The 19,967-nt window shown below is 38.7% G+C and overlaps 1 protein-coding gene across 2 annotated transcripts in view; it reads right to left on the bottom strand.

The window, feature by feature from the left end:
* Positions 1 to 18,607, bottom strand: part of cntn4 (contactin 4) — a 189,733-nt gene extending 171,126 nt beyond the window's left edge. For both annotated transcript variants that reach the window (XM_063474784.1, XM_063474785.1), the window contains exons 1-2: positions 17,868 to 18,607; positions 20 to 156 (exon numbers count right to left, since the gene is read on the bottom strand). In XM_063474784.1, the coding sequence (XP_063330854.1) occupies positions 20 to 74 (55 nt within the window). In that variant the 5' untranslated portion in view covers positions 75 to 156; positions 17,868 to 18,607. The remainder of the gene's footprint in view (positions 1 to 19; positions 157 to 17,867) is intronic.
* Between the last annotated feature and the right edge of the window lie 1,360 nt (positions 18,608 to 19,967).

Genomic DNA, 19,967 nt, shown 5'->3' with positions numbered 1-19,967 from the left:
TCTTAATAAGATACTTTACCTGCAAGGCACCCCATAAGTGACTGCAGCAGCAGCAGTTTCCATAGCAACATCATCTTCAATTTTGTAGGGTCAAAGTAGTCTCACATCCAATCACAAATGTATGGAATCCGATTTGCACCTTTCTGGTTTTCCAATCTGTAGAAGAAGGCATAGGTGAGATTAGTTGAAAGTAAAGTTTTTGTTAGCAAGTAGCCTTTCCCCACTCAGCATACTCATTTCACAAGTTTTGGAACTACATGCAGGAACGTACAACTGAAAGAACATAATAAACACTAATTATGAACTACGTTATAGTTTATCAAGTAAACCCAAATCTTTCACTGTGTGTTTAAAGTTCACAGTAAACTCCTGGTTCAAATTTCATGGAAGTTGAGCAGCAGAAAAAAACAAAGCATCTAGTTTTCAGTCCAGTGTGTCTGTGTGTGTGTGTGCACGCGCGTTTGTGTATGTATTTCCGTATCTCCAGCGACACTTGTGACATCTACTTTCAAGTCAGTTTAAAAGCAAAGCCACCGCTAAAACTTTTCATAGTATTGTTCTTCTTTGAAGCCGCACAACTTTCATGCTCAAAAAACCCCAGTGCTGAGCCAAAAGACAGAAAATGCTGAAACGCTGGAAAACGCTGAAGAATTTCACAGTTGTGTGCTTTTCCCTCAACAGAGACAATATCTCTCCGGAGTGAGAATTAAAACTGGAACGTTTGGAGAGTGTCAGCAAGATAGCACTCGGCAATTCAAACCGCAGTAAAGTGGTGGTGGTGATGGTGAAGGAGTGGTGGTGGTGGTCGAGATTTATGAATGAAAACACTGTCACTACTTATGCTAGCTTAAGTCACTAAAGACTTTTGCTGCACAAATCACTTTGTTTCTCTAAGTTACACCCAATCTGAAACTATTTTGAGCTGTTTTGATAACTGTGCAGCCTTCTCACACTGAATACACTTTAAACATCTTCTAGCATGTGAATGCATTGTAAAGATTGCTGTTTACAGCCTCTATATCCAAAGAGTTTCATTGTGCAGAAAACGTCTGTATGCATACACATGCGTATCATTGTTACTTATTATAAAAGACGCTGATGGGCACTAACACTTAGTACAATTACTACAGAAGGCAGATTTTTTTAAACTAACACTGTTTTCTGTGACTGTGCCGTTAGGTAGCCATAGTAACAATGATGGGAGCAAAGGGGAACGCAACAAATCTGAAAAGTGAGGAGGTCTACGTGGATAGATGCCTGTTCCTTTCAAAATCTTGAAGAGTATTTTTCTTGATGTAAGCTCATTACTTTGGCTATGACAAGCGATGTCCAGCTAAAGACAGAAACATTTCTTTCACATTTACTTACATCATGAAGTTGTATATTTAGTAAGGAATAAGGTATATCTGCTTTCGCATCCTTCATCTCCATTTATCTTTGTGTGATTTGTAATGCTCAATTTTATTTATCACCTTTGTTTTCCCATCATGTAACATTTACATGCCTCAAAATTTCCTGTTACCTTCTTGCCTGCACACATCCTCTAAACCAATCAGCACCTATTGTAGCACCTGTTTTTTAAAAATCACTCTTTTCTGTTAATTTTCTGGCTTCCAGGCTGTTTGTCATGCCCCCCCCCCACCTACCTAATCCAGGGTGTCTCAGCCAACATCTCCATCAACCATCTGCATACTCTGACAGACTCCAGGGGGTCCAGTTACTATCTCTATGATGCTGCTTCTGATTAGGGTCCAAAAGAACTTAAATGTAAGTTAAAATAAATAACTTGATTTATTTTAAATGAATTCACTTCATGGAACGGAGGTAACATAAATTTTACTCTGTATTATTGCCTCGTTGGGTTTTGTGATGCCCATCCTTCATCCCGTCACTTCCAATAACGTTTAAGGATCTTAAAAAACATTGTAATTGGTGTGATTCGCAGTGAAACCTGTACTTAAAAAATAAAATTCATCTAAATATGTTGGTTTTGAAGGTAGTAACAATATAACTTCCCGTGGGGACCAAGTCAATAAATGCTGTATGAATTTGGGCTTGTTCAAAAGGAAATTAATAATTTTAAAAAAACCCCCAAAAGGACAGGATTCATTAGGTAAAGTGGCTTTAAACAGTACTGTTCACCAAAGCAATGTATATTGATTGTGTTGGAGAATTTGTTGTTAGTCTTTGTTCACACTAATTTCCTGGCTTCTGCACCCTCAACCTGCCAATATGCATTAACACCCTTTGAAGCTGCTAGCAGTGTCTATCCTGCACCTGTGTGCTCATAGCATGCAGACACATCTTGTTGCACTAGGGAACATGAAACACAACTGTATTACTGTTTTTATTTTTTCAATTAAAAAAATATAGGTTCTTCAAAACACTTATTTTCAGGACCGCCGGCTTTACAAACTACAATTCTCTGTTTCTGGGCTGCACATTAAAATGCTTTTTAAACTTTGCAGCCAAATTGATAGGCATTTGGTTTAAAGGGGTTGTTGAATAAAGCACAATGTAAATAGGGCACAGCGAAGGGAGACAGATTTATCCTGTTTGCTTGCAACTCCGAGGAAAGAATACAGAATAAGTTTTGCAAGAAATGTCAGAGGCTGCCTGTGGAAAAGCTCTACTTTTGTAAGAATTAAAGCAACACAGCCGGTTAAGAAGTGAAATCTACCTTTTGCAGAGCTCCTCCAGGAAAAAAAGGCATTAATCTTTTGTCTCCTGGGTAAAATATATTTAGAACTGAGGCATGTTTGACACAAACCTCTCCAAAATTACAACTATTTGTGTAATTTTGCCATTACAAAGGAGCACAGAAGAACTCTGTTTTGCCACCCCTGCTGTGATTCAATATAGACAGCACAAAGTTTTAAAACATAGTCAGAAAAAATGAGACAAAACTACTAAAAAAACCAAAACAGGCACAGGAAACTGTTTGAGTAGGCCACGCTCTCATTAATCTCAGATTCTCTACCTTCCAGCTCTGTCTCCTGTCTCCACCTACAGAAAAGAGGTCTTTTATCTCCATACATCATATAGAGGGTTGTCAGGATGTGTCTTGGGTACATCAGTGGTATAAGGCTGTGCCTCATCCTAGAGAAATTTTTTTGCATATTAATATGCTCTCTTATAAAACCACCAAGCCATGTGTCTATTAAGCTAATGCATTTATTTGTGGTGATGCTTTCCTCAAAAAATTTTTACACCAGCTTTAATTTGCAAGCGCAAAACATTTAGCATTACGACATATAAGAGTGCAGTTCAGCAACACAACTAAACAAACAGCAGCTTTCACTGGTGAACGCCGTGGGAACACTACAACAATCAACCAAACAGTAAAGGGTGTGCGTTAAGGTCACTTTTAAGAACAACAGACAACTGCAGCGTTGTGTTCCTGCATCATAAATAGCTATAACGGATGAAGAACCACAGCTGCAGGAGAGACAGTGTACAAATGTAGGGCTGTGCAAAAGAGTCACATGCTGGGTCATCTTTGTGGTTTAGAAGCCCTTCGGTTACGATCAGCTGTTTTTTCCCAAGTCTAAAAATTGTTTGGATCTAAAAAGTACATTCACTAACATTTGCTTATTGTGAAGGTAAAAAAATTGCTTCAGTGAAAATATATTTTCTGTTGAAAATTTGTTGGTCATTAAATGCACACCTGTGGTTGTTTGTGGCACACAGTCCCTTTTTTTCAGTTAAGCATTCAGGCACGTGGTAATCCTGAATCTTTGTCTTTACTAATGTTCTCATATGAATTACAGAACGATGGATGAAAACTAAAAAAATATAACCTGATACCTTCCCTGGACCCTCTGAAGTCACGTTTTCGGGGTATGACCAAGCAGTGTTATATGACGTGTTAGGAGTTAGCTGAGTAGATAAAGACTTTGGAGTTGTATCACCGGTTTATTTAATACAATATTTCCTCCATTGCCCCATTAATACATGGTAGTTTGGTCTGACACTGTGCCTTAGGCAGCAGACAACGACAATTTAGACATATCAGACCAACCACTCAAAATGAGACTCAAAGAATGTAAAATATATGGAAAAAGACAAATCCAGGACACACACTGCATCCTGTACATGCTGAATGGCAGAATGAACTTATTCCTGAAGGAGGAGCATAGGAAGTTTTCCATGTCAGATTTCTAAATGTAGAAATCAGAAGGTCTTTTAAGCATGCACAAGTGATTAAAAGAGAGAAAAAAAGGCCGTAACTCAATGGATGAACCAGTATTTCATCTACATGTAGTAGAAAAGCAATTTTACATTGGATGTTTAGGCATTTTAATAGCAACCTGTCACAAAAACACATACTTTTTTTTTTTTTTTTTTTACAATTTCTTTAGTTTTAGTTATACCTGTGTGTGAAAAAAGCCCACAGATAACACAGTTTGACAGCTATAAACAGTACTTTGTGATTTCCAAGGAGCTACCAGCCACAACCTTGTAATATCTCGGCACTTTGTCCAGTGTGTCTTTTAAAAGTTTGAGGAAACTAGATAAGTAGCTGCCCTAAAAATCATCTACAGTAGAAGACATAAAATAATGATGACATATATGGTCCTTCAGTTGATCTACTATTCACCAAAGCCTGATTGGAAGGGTGGCTGTCAAGAAGCCATTAAGTAAGAGAAACAAGAAGAAAAAAGTATGAAGTACACCAGATTACACAACAGGTTTTATGGACCAAATTCTCATCAATATGTTTGCAAGGATCAGGAGAGAGGTACAATAGTGAGCATTTACAGCCACAGTAAAACATAGTGGAGATTCAGCCATGGTTAAGGACTCGGTCAGTGGTGCTGGGAATCTCGACAAAATTGACGAACATGTCACAAACACAGAAAAGTACCGTCAGGCTTTGACTGAAAAACACAAATAGAGCTACAGACTGGAATCCTCTGAAGCCTGATCGCAACATTAACAAAACAAAAAAAGTTGTGTAATATCATTCATGAATCCTGATGAACAATTCCTGAAGACTAACTAAAGAAATGACAAGCTCGCCTGAAAGAGTTGAGGCTGTGTTGAAGGATAAATGTTGTCATACCAAATGTTAACTTTCCAGATTGTAAGAATTGTACAAACTTTTTCCCCCTTATATTCTGTATTTCCATAAATGCACTTTTCTATAAATGAATGCACCTATTTCACATTTTACTAGCAAGATATAAAGAAGTTAGTGGTAGAGCAAGCCTTTTGCACAAGCCTGTACTTCTCACTTTCGGTATGCTTGAAAGGAATTCGAGTATTTCTCCTTACTCATTTGTAGGTCTTTTTTAATTTGTTTGCTTTTTGATAGTGATTATCGTGATGTGCATCTTTGTGGAGTGCTTCAAAAGTCCTGTTACAGTTCACAGAGCATACTCATACTCACAGAAGTGTTGTTACTCTCAGTAACTTAGTTTTCCTCCAGTTTATTAAAGGCTGTTGTTACAGTATCAGCGTGCAGGTTTGGCTCTCTCCACTCTTTTCAGCTCGACCTGATAAAGCACCCCAGCAGCTGAAGATAACACTATTGAGCGCTTCACAAACTTGCCCCTGCCTATTGTTGCTGTAATCTATTTAGTTTCTTGATTCCAAGGAAAAGGAAGTTGATAAATGATCTGGCTACACAGAGCGTACCGAGCTGTGATTAACAAAGGCACTGGTTAGGCTTGCAGAGATTAACCAGTGCTTGTCATATTACAAATGTGACTCTCTGTCTTTTGCTCTAAATTCAAAGCATCTAACAAGCAAAAGCAATAATGGAGGAAGGAAATGGAAAAAGGTTGACAGATTGTTTTTTTTAATCCATCCATTTCTTCCCTGTGCCAAAATGGCAACTGTATTAGCAATAACAGGACTGCTACCAGTATCTACTCTAAGATTCCTGTCACCATTACTGCTACCACTCCTCTTGTTACTAATACTGTGGGTGCTACGAATTAAAAAGTAATTATAATTTGCATATATCAATCGTTTGGTAATGCTGATATTCCCTGACTCCCTGCCATAATTTGCAGTTGGGCTCTATAACCACTCAAGCATCAGATTTCATAGATGTAATGTACTGCAGCTGCTTTTGGTAAAGGGAAATGACTGATGATGCTTTGGGGCATTAGAGGAGGAGACAATCAATGTATTCAGTCAGTAACAAATGACCAGAAAATTGAAAGATTTTCACCCCTCATGGAGTTAACAGCGTATTAAAATTAGAAGTGTTTGTAACAACGTGACACTCCGGTGTCACAGTCCGGCGTTTGTTTATAACAGTAAGCCTGCACCAGCATCTTTTCGCAAATACACAGTAGTAATTATAAACGGCATTAGCAACCTGCAGCTAGAAATCTGCAAGCAAATGAATGATACGTTTGTTTTGGATTCGACTCTGTCCACTCAGAGTACCACTCAGTTATTACTGTGGCTGTATGAGTGCAGCAGGGGCACAGATCTTTAAATCTTCTTCCCCTTACCACACTGGTTTCCACTCCAAAGTTTGGCGATGTAGAGAGCAGTCCAAAATCAGTCTACTGCAAATGCTTGTTCCAAAAGGCAACCGATGTCTTTGTGCAGGCAGTGCAGAATCGTACCTTGGATTAAATTAGCTTTGGGAGGAGATAACACGTTTGGTTAATGTACTGCACTGGTCCCAGGAGATCCATCGTCCAGTGATATCAGGGCGGAGAGCCAAACAGAACCAGAGGTGATCAAAGGAACAGCTCTGCTCCAAGACAGGCCTATCTACAACTCAGTTTGTAACACCTGTAGAGAAGGCAGCTACATTTATTAGGCGCTCATGTGTTGTGGCACGCAATAGGCGGATGCTGCTTTTGTGACAATCCCGACACAGCTAGAGCATAAATATAAGCTATTTGAAGTCAAACAGGATACACAAGCTTTTATGAAAAGTCTTCTCGTGCTTGCATGCTGTGCAAATAGCACAAAGCATTGAGAGTCGTGTGCTTTTGACCTGTTCTGAAAACACAGGCAAGACAAGCACAGATATCTACTGTCACCGACTACAGTGCAGCATCATGAAAGGAAGGTTGTTGATTCCATAAATGTGTAAAGCTCTTAGAGATGACTAATATTTTACTTATATCTTTAGAGGTAGCTTTAAAGATCTTAAATAGCTTATTTAGTTACAATATATCTAAAATGCAAATTAATTCAACAAAATAGTACAAAATTAATGAAGCTATTTAATATTTAAGTTGAAGCATCACTGAAATTTTACTTAATAATGCACAGACCAACTGCAATTCATTAGTTTTATTTTAAATTTTAAATGGATTTTATTTAAAATGGGATCATGTACAATATTAATATAAATGTTATCATTTTTATGCATTTTACCAGAGGTAGCTTAAAGCACCCATAAACACCTAACAGGAAAAAAAAAAACCTAAACATTGTGACTCTTTCAGCTAATATTTCAATTTTTACTTAATGGTATCAGACTGGGAAATTTATTGAGTTGAAGCTTTCATGGAGAATGTGGTTGCCCAAAGGCAGAATGACAAAAACAGACAGCACGTCAGATTTATTTACATTAATAAATCAGTTTTTTAAAAATATATTCACATATGTTTTTCATATTTCTTGAAAATAAGCAGTTTCCTATATTAGTGCTTGAGCGCCAAAGGAGAACACATTTATTTAGACATTTTTAAGTTATTGCTGCCCAGATTCTTTCCTGCACTCAGTGAGCCACAAAACATGAGCAGTAAACGAGCAAGAATGAAGAAGAGTAAAGCCGCCACAATGTCAGGATGTATGATGCAGTCACTGAAATTGTTTTAATCAAAAAGCAGAATGTTTGCAGTTCATTAAAGGAGGAATAAAGGCACATGAGTGTGTTTGACAAATGAGTGCCAAAATAGGGCCATATGAGTGAACAGGAATAGTAATGTGCTTGCTCAGAGGATGCTGGTTTACACTGATAATTGTCATTTACTTTTCATTTCTGTTTCAGAGCTTTTAACCATTGGATGTGGCATTTCTTTACACCGGCTGTTTTTTGTCATTGCTTTGAAAGATTTGCTCAGCTCTAATGATTTGAGAAGTAGAGTTAAAATTGAAGAAAAGTGTCTTAGTATTGGGTCTGAGTGTCTTTATGGTAATGTTATGGTATGACAGGATAATATGAAGTGTAAATTAATAAAGTGAACAGCTGTGCACACAGACCGCAGAAGGACTCTCTTGGTTAGATCACCGTACTGTACGTCAGCAGGACGAACAGTTCTGTGTGATTCCCTGTTTCTTTTTTCCAGTAAACGAACTTTGGCAAACATGAAAATAAATAAATAAATAAACAAAACATTTACAACTCACCGACATGGCTTAACACTAGGTCTTAGAGGTTCTTGTAGAGTAATCATAAAATGGGCACCAGCAACTTTGTTGTGGAAATAATGTACATATGCCACAGGCTTGATGAGTCATTATTTTTACAGTGTACTTGCTTGATGTGGTTCTGTGAAGTCTGGGTGCAGGTCTGGTGGTGATAAAGCTAAACTGTGACAGCCCTACAAAGCAGCTCGCTGCTGTGTATTCACATCCCTGCTGGTGTGGGTGGTAAATTCGGACAGTTTGGAACTGACCAATTACTCGCTTGCTATTGAGAAATCATCTAGGAGAAAACGAAACATTTATTTTAAGATGTGTAAAATAAAATATATAAAATGTCTAAAACTATTATTTTATTTGATTTTTCATTTTCACTCAGGAAACAACTAAAGATAACCTCTGGACTCGGAAAAATCATCAACATTAGAAAAAACAAAAAACCTAAAAAACCCCATCAAAATATGTGAAAGGTTCTCTGAAATAACGACATAAAAAACCTTCCACTTAGATTAAAATCACACTGTTACTCCTTACTAAATACAGTAACGTTGCCTACAACACATTTTGTAATATGATCTAAATCCAATCTCACTGAATGTATAGCTCAAATAAAACGTAGAAATTATGGATCTTAGTAACATTTGTGCTTTAATATATTATAGCTTTCATAGTATTTCATACAAGATATTAAGCAGGGTTATCAAAAAATTAATAGTCATATACTAATGGATGCTAAAAATATATATTAATACTAGATTTGCAGCTGTACTGATACCAACAGTACGATCTCCACCTCCTCCAGCTGACACAGATCCTCACACAGCACTGCTGCAGACAGGCCATCACACAGCCCCTCCCCTCACTAGCAGCCGAACAAACTTGGTGAAACATTTTAAAGACTCACACTCCGTCTTCATGAAGAATTCTAAGAGGTCAGTATAGCTTCTGTTTCAATAACATTAAAATATAAAACCCTATTAGTATTTACCCACATTAGTCATCCGTTCTCCTTAAACGTAGCAGCTAGCATCTATGGCTAACAATAAAACGATAACATTACTGAAGCTAGGCAGCAAAGGTAACCAGTCCTGCCCATCTGTAATGTTTATAGACAGTGTTCATTTTTTCAGGATAACATAATTTTTTGTTTCTAAAAAAGTAAACTAGACATAAACAGTGCCAGCAGCTAAAAAGGGTGCCAAGCCCCGAGAAGCATAGAGAGTAAATAGAGCTGTAGTAGAATACATTTGAACAGACCTGTAAAAAAAAGCACAAAAAAGCCTCACGCTGCCTGTGGTATCAAAAGTAGCACTGAATATTTTCTTCTACTTCTACATTTCAGGGTTATGGTTGTTCTAGAGCCTGTCGAAGCTGACACAGGGTATACAACACCAGGCTATCACAGAGAAACACACAACTGTTCACACTTACACATCAGAACCACCAATTAATCTGTTTGGACTGTGCGATGGATGTGGACCATCCCAGGATCTTCTTGCTGTGAGGCAATACAACTAACCGCTACACCACAGTACAGGGTTGTATTCATAGTGAGTATAGTGCCAACTCTAATCTGTACAGTGCAGCAAAAGCTAAAAAACAATGTGACTGGTTAGGGCGAAAGATATGTCTAAAATCATGTCTCAAAGAATTTAGAGAGAATATGAATACACTAAAATATTATTTTTCTTACTTACTTTCTTTCTTTGTCTTTCTTCCCCCTTAATGTCCTTGGTATATATAAATGAAGCAGCTGATTGCACTTTGATACAGTGACTAAATAATCTAATTTATCTGAATCACAGACATCTGGTCTGATAAACAAACAGTGCTTTTCTGGAATGCCTAATTATTTCATTTGAGAGGTAGATGAGATTTTGAATACCTGCACTTTGCAACATCTGCAGTTCTCTCCAAATTTAGAGCTCCAAACGAAAATGACATTTTTTTTTCTTAGAAGTGAGAGTGCTCATTAGGACACTGTTTCCTCTTACAAGTTTGGAAAATTACTTAAGAAACTTAAATGAGCCACAAAATGAAAGTAATGATAATGAATTAAGATGACACATCACAGTTTCCTTATTTAACAATTGGAAAACATCCACTGACCAACTTCAACCTATAGCTATGAAATAGCTGGCACATTAACATTATGTTCAATATCTGTTTTGTTGCAAGAAATTCATTTGAAATACTTCTCTGTGCATGCGGGTGAAAGAGTGTTGTTATGTAACCCTGACTGATTAGGTTAATTCAGAAACATTTATATTCATGTCAAACCAAACAAACAATGGATTCTGGCACCAAAATGTTTTTCTTTGTAAGCATTCTTCAGTAGCTTTTTGGCACCATTATGTTTCCAGGATCTTCAACTTACAATACAAAGAGCCTTGACATGACTGTGTTGTAATTTGTCGCTACATAAATAACATTTAACTGAATAAAACAAGCAGGGTGTCCTTGGGTTCGTATTTGGAATAAGTTGTATTATCTTACTAGCAGACACACAATACATATTTATATTTTCTGTTAGTATTGTATGTTATAGCAGCGGTCCCCAACCTTTTTTGCGCCACGGACCAGTTTATGTCGGACCGGCCTTTAAGGTGTCGCAGATAAATACAACAAAATAAAACCAGTACTGGTGCAAAATAAAGAAAAAAGAAGATTTATTCATGGGAAAAGACCCGGGGAAACCGAGTTAACGATAAAAACGCAACCCCCCCCCCCCCCCCCCCCCCCCCCAAAAAAAAAACAAAAAAACATAAAAACCCTGAAAACCATAAATTTCACATCCGAGCCTCAACTCTTGCGGCCTGGTACTAAACGACTCATGGACCGGTACCGGTCCGTGGCCCGGGGGTTGGGGACCGCTGTGTTATAGTATGTATACAGTATGTGACCACTAAAAAAACTCAATATGAAATATATGAAAGGCACAACTAATAAGTGCACCTGTATGAGAATCATTAAGCTGTTCCAACTGTGCAACATGGTATTGAAAAGACATTGAAAACAGGATGACTTCACCAGACGTATAAACAGCACCGATATTTGGTTAATAAGTAGAAGGTGAAAAGCCATCATCTTGAGTGCTTGAGAAGATGTCTAAAGCGTCCTTTGTGTCTAATTTTAAGGTTAAGAAGAGAAAAGACACAGTTCTTCCCAAACATCTCATAAGTATACGGCCATCTGGTAACCATTCATAACCAAAAACTGTCACACAAAGGCTTGGGGTGATTTAGACGCTGCCTTTTACTTTGGAACCACATTTAAACATATTCTAGCCTTGATGGTTGAGCATCATTTAGACATCTTTTAGAGCTCTAATCAAAAGAAAACTGCTCAATGGATTAACAGAAATTAGTAAATGGTTGAAATAAGGCTGAATTCAAGCCTTTGTTACATCCTTAAAAGAAGCTTTTTCACTTTTAACTTTCTCGGCCATAACAGGACGTGTTTTTAAAGGCCCGAACAGATATAGCCTAGAAAACAATGTCCATTGATGTCTGGTGCTTGGAAGGTTTTAATCAAACGTAACAATGTTATCACTATATCTTAATATATTTTAAATATATTTATACTTCTTCTCTTATTCTCAGTGAGTTCGCATTAACCAAATGGGGGGACATAACCCTCTACACTTTTGCTCCTGGTTTAAGAGTGAAAAACCACCAAAATTATGAAATACTTAAAGCAATTTACTGTTACACTTTCTGAAGTTTAAATTCACTAGCAGGTTAGATGATAGTTAAAACTGACTAGAAATGATAAGACTGATGTTTAGTCTCCAAAATGGACACGCAGCAAACACACAAAGGACTTTCCGATAAACTCCAGCTGTATCCATCTCCATCAGGTATCAAACTCCATCCAAAGTTTGTTATAGAGTCTGTTAAACCATTTTAAGTGTCGAGCTCAAGTTCAGACCCATTCAAGGTTAATCCAGAGCTCCAAATTCTGCAACGGTGCTCAACAACAGCACGGCTCATAATAATAAAACTCACCTTTGTGTCAGATTTGTACACTTCATCTCAAACCTTCAGACTGTTTGAATATACACAACAGATGTTTACCTATTTAGTGAAAATGTCGAATTTTGATGCCAGAATTTCCAAAACAAGCTGTGGATTTCATAATTTCACTGTGTTCTGTGCTAGTGGTTTTTTTTTAAATAAAAAATAAATAAATAAAAGATCACTTTAAATAAATGAGAAGTTCCAAGCTAAAACACCTTACTCACAGTGAATAACAGAGCCTTGATATTTTTCCCCCATTAAGAATTTTATCCCATTTTTATCTCAAAAAGCTGTTATTCTTTTGATATAATCAAGAGATGCTGAGATGTTGCAGTGTGTGATGGTTTATAATGGAGATTATAAACAATTCTAATGGCTTATTTGTCTTATATGGCATTTTATGTAAATTATATGAATTTATGTTACTCTGTATAACTGCTATTTGAAAGATCTTGTGTAACTCAAACCGTGGTATAATAACACATGAAAATACACTTTTTCACAGGGGAGAGATTGAGCTAAGAGACCAGGTTTCCTTGCATAAATTTTAAAAGGATGTTAAAAAAAATTATGAGAATGTTTACAAAAACGCTACATGTAAGTCCTGCAGTTTAAGATAAGCCACTTGGTTTCTGTCAGTGTGTTCCTGTCCACAAAACTGTGGAAAAAAAAATCAATCGGTCGATAAAAAGGGACACATTGTTTCGGGTATATTTGTTGCATTCTTTTGAGTCGTACCAGCCGCTCTATTCAATCCTTTAATGTCGATTCAAACAAAATAACAACACCCCGTGGGGAGCACAGTTCTTATCAAGCGCTTATACTAAATCAGCGAGGACCGCTGTCTCTCACACAACAGCCACACCCAGAGGAGCACAATATTACCTCTGAGAATGTGCTTGTGCGGCTCTTTACTGAAAAGCACACGCACGTTCAAACGAGGTGTAGCATCAAGAAGAATCGCAAATCTGGCCTCATCCCAAGATTACTTGGAAAGGAAATGTTTGCGGGCCTTATATAAGTATGTTTAATAATGCAACATTCCCAGCGCTCAGATCTCCCCCACCCCCCCGCCGAAGTTGGTTGCTGTGTGGCGTTGCTCTTATTAAGCACTCAATTAAAGCCATTCCCAAGGAGAGGCAGTGCGCAACAATGTTTGAACTAGGAAACATTGCTGGCGCAGACAGTCTGTGAAGAGTCACCCCAGAGGAGTGTGGTGCCTTGAAACCGGAGGCCTAGAAGTGACAGATCATCATAAAGCATAGCCAAACCAGGGAAATTATTCTAATATGATTGGATTACAAATAGGGCATTTTACAGAACCAATGAGACCAAATAAATAGAGCTGGAGCATAAGCTGTGTCACTTAGCCTTCTTTCAAGATTTTGTAAAATGAAAGTGTTAGGAATGAACACAGAGACGGGATGCCTAACGCTAATGAAGAGCTCTGCTATATACTCAATTGTACTTAGTCCTGACAATGCACAGAAGTGTGCGCGCAGTTGTACAAAGGGGACGTATTTTGTTGTGTAAATCAGACTTATTCATGAACTTGCTTTGGCTAAATTATGCAACAATTTTTTATCAGCAGCAGATGGATGATTTTATATGTAAGTCCACGCAGATGAAAGATTTGTTTCAAGGAAACCAGCTTGTGGTGTGCAGGAAAACATCAAACTGAAGGCAACTCATTTGGAGATGCTGCTTTTGAGGTGCCTTTTTGTTTTGGCAGTAATTGTATTTTTCAGCAGCTGTTCCAAACAGCGAGAACAAAATGCACAAAACTGTATGCTAGCCTCACTGTGAGGTCCTTGCATCGCTTTCCCTTTCATTCTGTGCTGACTCCATAAAGCGCTTTCACTTTCACACACTGAAAACAGAATTCATCTTTTCAGTATCTGCCCGATGGTGCGCTGACACTCCTGGAATACAGCCTAATCACAACTATCGTACCTTTTTAAGAGTTTGGCTGAGGAATAAACATGTAATTTTCCAGGATGCTGCTTGACAGGCGAGATTTTTTATTATTTTTTTTTCCCCAACACTGGCAGCACCGCTTGTCAAACAACTCTATTATTCCAAACAAGTAATGCATGGCATACATAAAACCGCACCACACTCTGGTAAAGTAGTATCAGGGGCCTGCAGCTTCCTCATCCATTATGGTGTTGTGGAAAAAAATCTCACGGTGCTGTTTGCTTTGAAAATCCAGCAGAGTGAAGCTGAAAAGCAGCCATGCTAAACAACTGACACCAGGCGTGTTTTTATTTACTGTTTGTTACTGAGCATACGTGTGATCAGCGGGGTGGGTGCAAATAGCTATGACAAATATTACACCGTCTATTAGAAAGCTTATAAAAAGGGATAAGAGAGATCAAACGGTAGAGACTAAACAGCCGTGATTCTCAACATGGAAACGTCAGGACCCCCGTAAGGTTTACAGCTTCAGCTGACAATTAGGAAATATATTAAAATCTACTCTATGAAATGTAAGAAAGAACTGAAACAGAAGCAAATTTTTGGTTCACAGAAAATGAAACAAGTTATTTTTCTCATTGCAAAAAAAAATTGTATCATTCAGAATTTCCGACTTCTTAGATTTCTTTTTTTATATTCAGTAAATTGATTATATTTTCACCTTGGATTGTTGGGATAACAAAACAACTAAAAATATCCGATTGAGCCTGAAAATGTGATTTATTTTCTTTCCTTTTGTCTGTTTTCAAATTACTTCAAAAAAATGATTCAACACCTGCAATACAAACAAAAACATACAAACAAATTAAACTGACTTTGCAATAAATAAAAGTGTAGACTCTCCACACTGGAGACGTGGAAAACTGAGAATTTTCTGCATTTTTACATTTATGCAGGAGAACTGACTCAAGTGGGTAACAGACAATCAGACAACAATTGCCATTAGTTGTCATAGTTAAAGCTGAACTAAATAGTAAAACTAGATTTATTTTAGTGAACCAAAATAAAAAATAAAAACTGGACCTTGGAGAAAAAATGAACTTGAAAAACAGGCTAAAATAAAATAATAAAGAAAATATCTGAAGCCTTGGTATTTGTTAATTGGGTTACATTAGTTATCAAAAACTGCCTGATGAGGGTTTGATGGATGTTTTTATTGAGCTTGTAAATCAACTCCTTAAAAAAGGTTCTGTTAATGTTTTAATATCTGTACTGATTTTCCAACTCTTGCCTCTGACATTTGCCATAAATTAAATAATAAGTAATAATCAATACTTACTTAACTTGTACAAACTAAACTAAAACTATAAAAACTAATCAGAAATGAGCAAACCAACTCTGGAAATTAACTGAAATGACAATGAATTAACAACAAAAATTCAAAATGAAATAAAAACTAACAAGAACTTAAAAAAACTATAATAACGGTACAACTAACTCCCTCTTCTCTGTGTTTTAGCCCATCAAACACCTCGAAACATAAAGGAAGGGAAGCATCCCGTGGCCAGGAGAAGAAGTGGCTTGGAAAATACATCTGCAGAACTTCACGGTCATTAACAGCCATACGTCACTGCAGATTACACAGCAAACTGTAGGAGCGAGCAACAAGTCTCATTATGCGCAGCCTCACCAACTCCCACCCAGCTTCTGCCTCTCACAGAGACTACAGTGGCTGTAATGTTTGTACTTTCAGGATGTCCTGTGACATATCTGCACACATTCAGACTCACGCATTCTCTTTCGGCTAGCTTTCCCGAAGAGGCATGAAATAAAAATGACCTTGATGACACATTTCTGCGATACTTTCCCGAGGAAACCATGCAATGAAATTTTTATGCCAGGCCTCTAAATGCACCTATCCCGGGGTATTTTTAATGTCACTTCTGCGCCCTGGCAGTTCTGACAGGCTTGTTGGTTTTCATGCCGCCGCCAACCATTAAAGTGCTGTTTTTTCTTTTTTCAGTGCGAGCTTGCATCTGGACCGCCTTGGCCGCATCAGGCAGGCAGGGAAATATCAGTCAAGCGCAGCAATTATCATTAACATTTGTGTGTCATGAGCTGAAACCAACGGGCTGCTAATTGTGCTTCAGTTTGCCTCTGTATAATTATGCGTCTTTGTATGAAAAGTTTTAGGCCATTTGGTAGTTAAATTACACGCACAATCTTTTTTAACACTCTTAAATATTTATGCTTGGATTCTCAGGAGAGTCTCTGTTCTCCGTTTTGAGGTTCCGAGGCGATACCGTGCAATGCTGTTCAAGAAATAAGACTGAGCTGAGGAATAATCCCCAATCCTCAACCCTTTTGAAAGTGAAGTATTTCTCCTTTTTCTCGCTGCTGACCTTTAGAATAAGTTCAGCGCTTGTCAAGGCGGATGACGAGCCTGTGCAACAGATTACACACAGAGAGTCACTGGAGCTGCTCAGTCAGACATAAAAACCTAATGCTGAATGAACAATGTAGGTAGGCACGCCAGCGGATTGATGCTCATGTGCAGCACATGGTCTTGCCCTGCCTGGTGTTAACATTATATTGACACATTTCCTCCTCCTGGTGCCTGCATTAATTTCAGGTTCTTTTTCTGAGGATGGAAAACTCTAACAGAATCCCGTTCAGTTATCATTTGGAAGAGCAGTTTCGGTTTTGGCATGTCAGATGTGCTGAAAACGCACAGATGCCCACATCTATTAAACATATTAAACTGGGTTTAATGGCATTTACTGGCCATTGTAGACTCCAGGCCCTGCACAGGCTACCCACATACATCTTATGTAGTGACTGGCAGATGCACTGATTGAAACCATTAGAGTAGTGATACAGTGACATAAAGGCTGATTCACTACATGATGAGACAACAAAGTGGCCACATGACAGGGACTAGAATGAAAACATCTTTGTTCCTGGTCACTTCAGTGGAAATCCTCAAAAGGTGCGTAAATTAAAGTGGGTGTTCCCGCCCCCTTATAATACCTGTGGTATTCAAAGGTGATTCTAAGAAAACGTCTCCTTTTCCTTAATTTTGCTGTGTACAGGACTTAGACGGATTCCTGGGGGCCTCCGTAGGTGGTCAGCAGCAGCAACGGCAGCGGAGGCGGCGGTGTAATCAGCCCCAAATCCGCAGGGATTATTGAAGGGAGGGTCAACGCTGGAGGATTACTAAACATCTGCACCGATCAGAGAGACGCTCACACACACACGCGCGCAGATTACTTTCGCTTCCACCATGATAGTCCCACAACAAAGTAGACAGGCAAATGAGATCAGCAGAGGGTGAAATTCAGAGAAGGCAATCCCGCCCCGCCGCATCCCGTAACACAGCGTCAGGGCTTTAATGTAATCTGGGAAAAGTTGGGATGCGGAGCGGGATCTGTTTGTTTCTGAGCTCCCACTCACAGCTCGGGAGCTCAGCAGCTGGGCTGCTGGAGGTTTAACTTGACAAATGCTGAAGTAACCAAGTAAAAAGAACACACTACTACTTGTACTACTACTACAACGGCTCCCACTCTTATTAACCGCACATCTTACCTTTCCTCGCAGAAGTGATATCTCCAAAGAATTCACGGCCGCAGATTAATCCGTATTTTGTCACTAAACAAAACTGTGCGTACACACATCACTGTCAAGTCTCGGCGACGCTCCCGGCCAAAAATAGATAGCCTCCCCGTCTGAGTTGTGCGCAAAAGACGCTGCTCCCTTCTTTTGTGTTATCACTGCGCTCTTCTCGTCTGTGCGGCACTACTGTGTCTCCATCCCTGCCTCCCTGCCCCTCTCTCTCTGTCTCCCTGTGTCTCTGAGTGTCAGTAGCACGAGTAGCTGACGGTGTGGCGTCTCGCGGGTTGCATATTGGAAAGTGGAAAGCCTCTGTGTGCTGCTCGCTCACTCCGATGCGTCAAGTCTCCCCTCCCTCCCTGCCTGTACTCGAACCGTGCTGGAGCGGAGCGGAGCGGGACGCACGCACACGCGGCGGAGTGGAAAGCCAGAGAAGGAAGAGGAAAGAGAGAGAGACAGAGAGGGAGAGAGAGAGAGCGCTGTCTTGTCTGTCTCCCCTACCGACCAGCCTCCTCACTGCTTCGGCCATTCAAGTGGAACAGACACCGACCGTCCTCTTCCTCCTCCTCCCCTTACTACTACTACTTTTTTCCTCACCTTCTCCCGCTCTCTTCCTCCTGCTGGGATGTCCAAGGAGTCTGGTCAAATACACCAAAAAGGGATGTTTGTTAATCGCTTGTTATACTCTGGTAAACAGCCCGTGTAATATTTGTTAGAAGCAGTAAACCAAGAAGTTTTTGTAACTTTCTTTAAAGTATTGTCTAAATGTTCATAAATGTTATTATTTGGTGTGTGTTCGTGTGTGGTGGTCTCATTAAATCCTAAATTTGCTGCAAGTGATGTCATTTGAGTCTGTAGGGTTGAGGGAAAACAATGGCACAGGGCTAATGGTGTAATGGTGTGAAAGAAGTGATCTTTTCAGACTTTATTGACGTTTTTTCAGGTTACAGGTTACATTAGTGTTCATGTGTATGACCATGCAGTGACATTACTCATCCATGTTGCAACATTCAATAAATACAATAATTCAATAAATACATTCCCACATACATCTGAAAATGGAGATTTATTGCTTTTAGCATTATATATTTAAAAAAACCAGAACATATTATTACATCTTCCCACAGTCTAGAGTCACTCAGGCTAGACTAACACTAACACACTGATCAACACTAAAACAATTTTGTCTTGAAACATGTGCACTTGACTGCTTTTATGGGAGTCCAGACTACTGACCCTGCTTAGATTCTATCCGGGATGGTGTTTTAGTCTGAAAGAGCAGAAACACAGACTTGATGACAAAAGAAATGATAACATATTCCACCTCATTTGTTTCCTGATTCTGTCTTATCAATCACAAAAATGAAGCCAAGACTTCATAACCCATGTAGCATATTATTATTATTATGTATTATACTATCATGCTCTATTATGGACTTTAATCTGAACTATAGTCATGATCTTTTACACACAAATCTTTAGAATCTATCACTAGAGTTTTAGAACAATTTTTTGTGAAATGTTCACTTTATTAGGAACACTTGCTGTTCGTTAGTTGAAACACAGCCGGACAACGATTTAGGTATGTATACATGTTCAAGAAAACCTGCTGAAATTCAAACTCTGAGTATTTCAGAAACTGCTTATCTACTGGGAATTTCTTGCACAAACATCTCTAGGGTTTACAGAGACTGTTCTGAAAAGGAGAAAATATCCAGTGAACAGCAGTTATCTGGGTGAAAGTGTGCCGATGCCAGAGGTCAGGCCAGACTGCCTCAACTTGATAGGAAGCCAACGAAAGTATCCAGAAGAGCATCCCTGAACACACAGCGCACTATTCTTTGAAACATTTTATGCCCTCTAATTTTGATGAGCTTATGTGAATTGTAGCTCCAGTTTCTTGTTCTTAGCTGACATGAGTGGCAATCAGTGTGGTTTTTGCTGGTGCTTTCAGAGATGCTCTTCTGTATACCTTGACTCTATTGAGTGGTCATTTGAATAACTGCTGGCTTCAGTGAGAGGAAAGCTTGTTGCCCGCTGGAAAAGAGCCAGAGATAATAATAATAATAACTAATG

The sequence above is a fragment of the Pelmatolapia mariae genome, linkage group LG5 (assembly GCF_036321145.2).
Source record: "Pelmatolapia mariae isolate MD_Pm_ZW linkage group LG5, Pm_UMD_F_2, whole genome shotgun sequence".
NCBI classification, from domain to species: Eukaryota; Metazoa; Chordata; class Actinopteri; order Cichliformes; family Cichlidae; genus Pelmatolapia; species Pelmatolapia mariae.
Note: the sequence above shows the minus strand (reverse complement) of the source record. Positions and strands in the feature narration are given on the sequence as shown.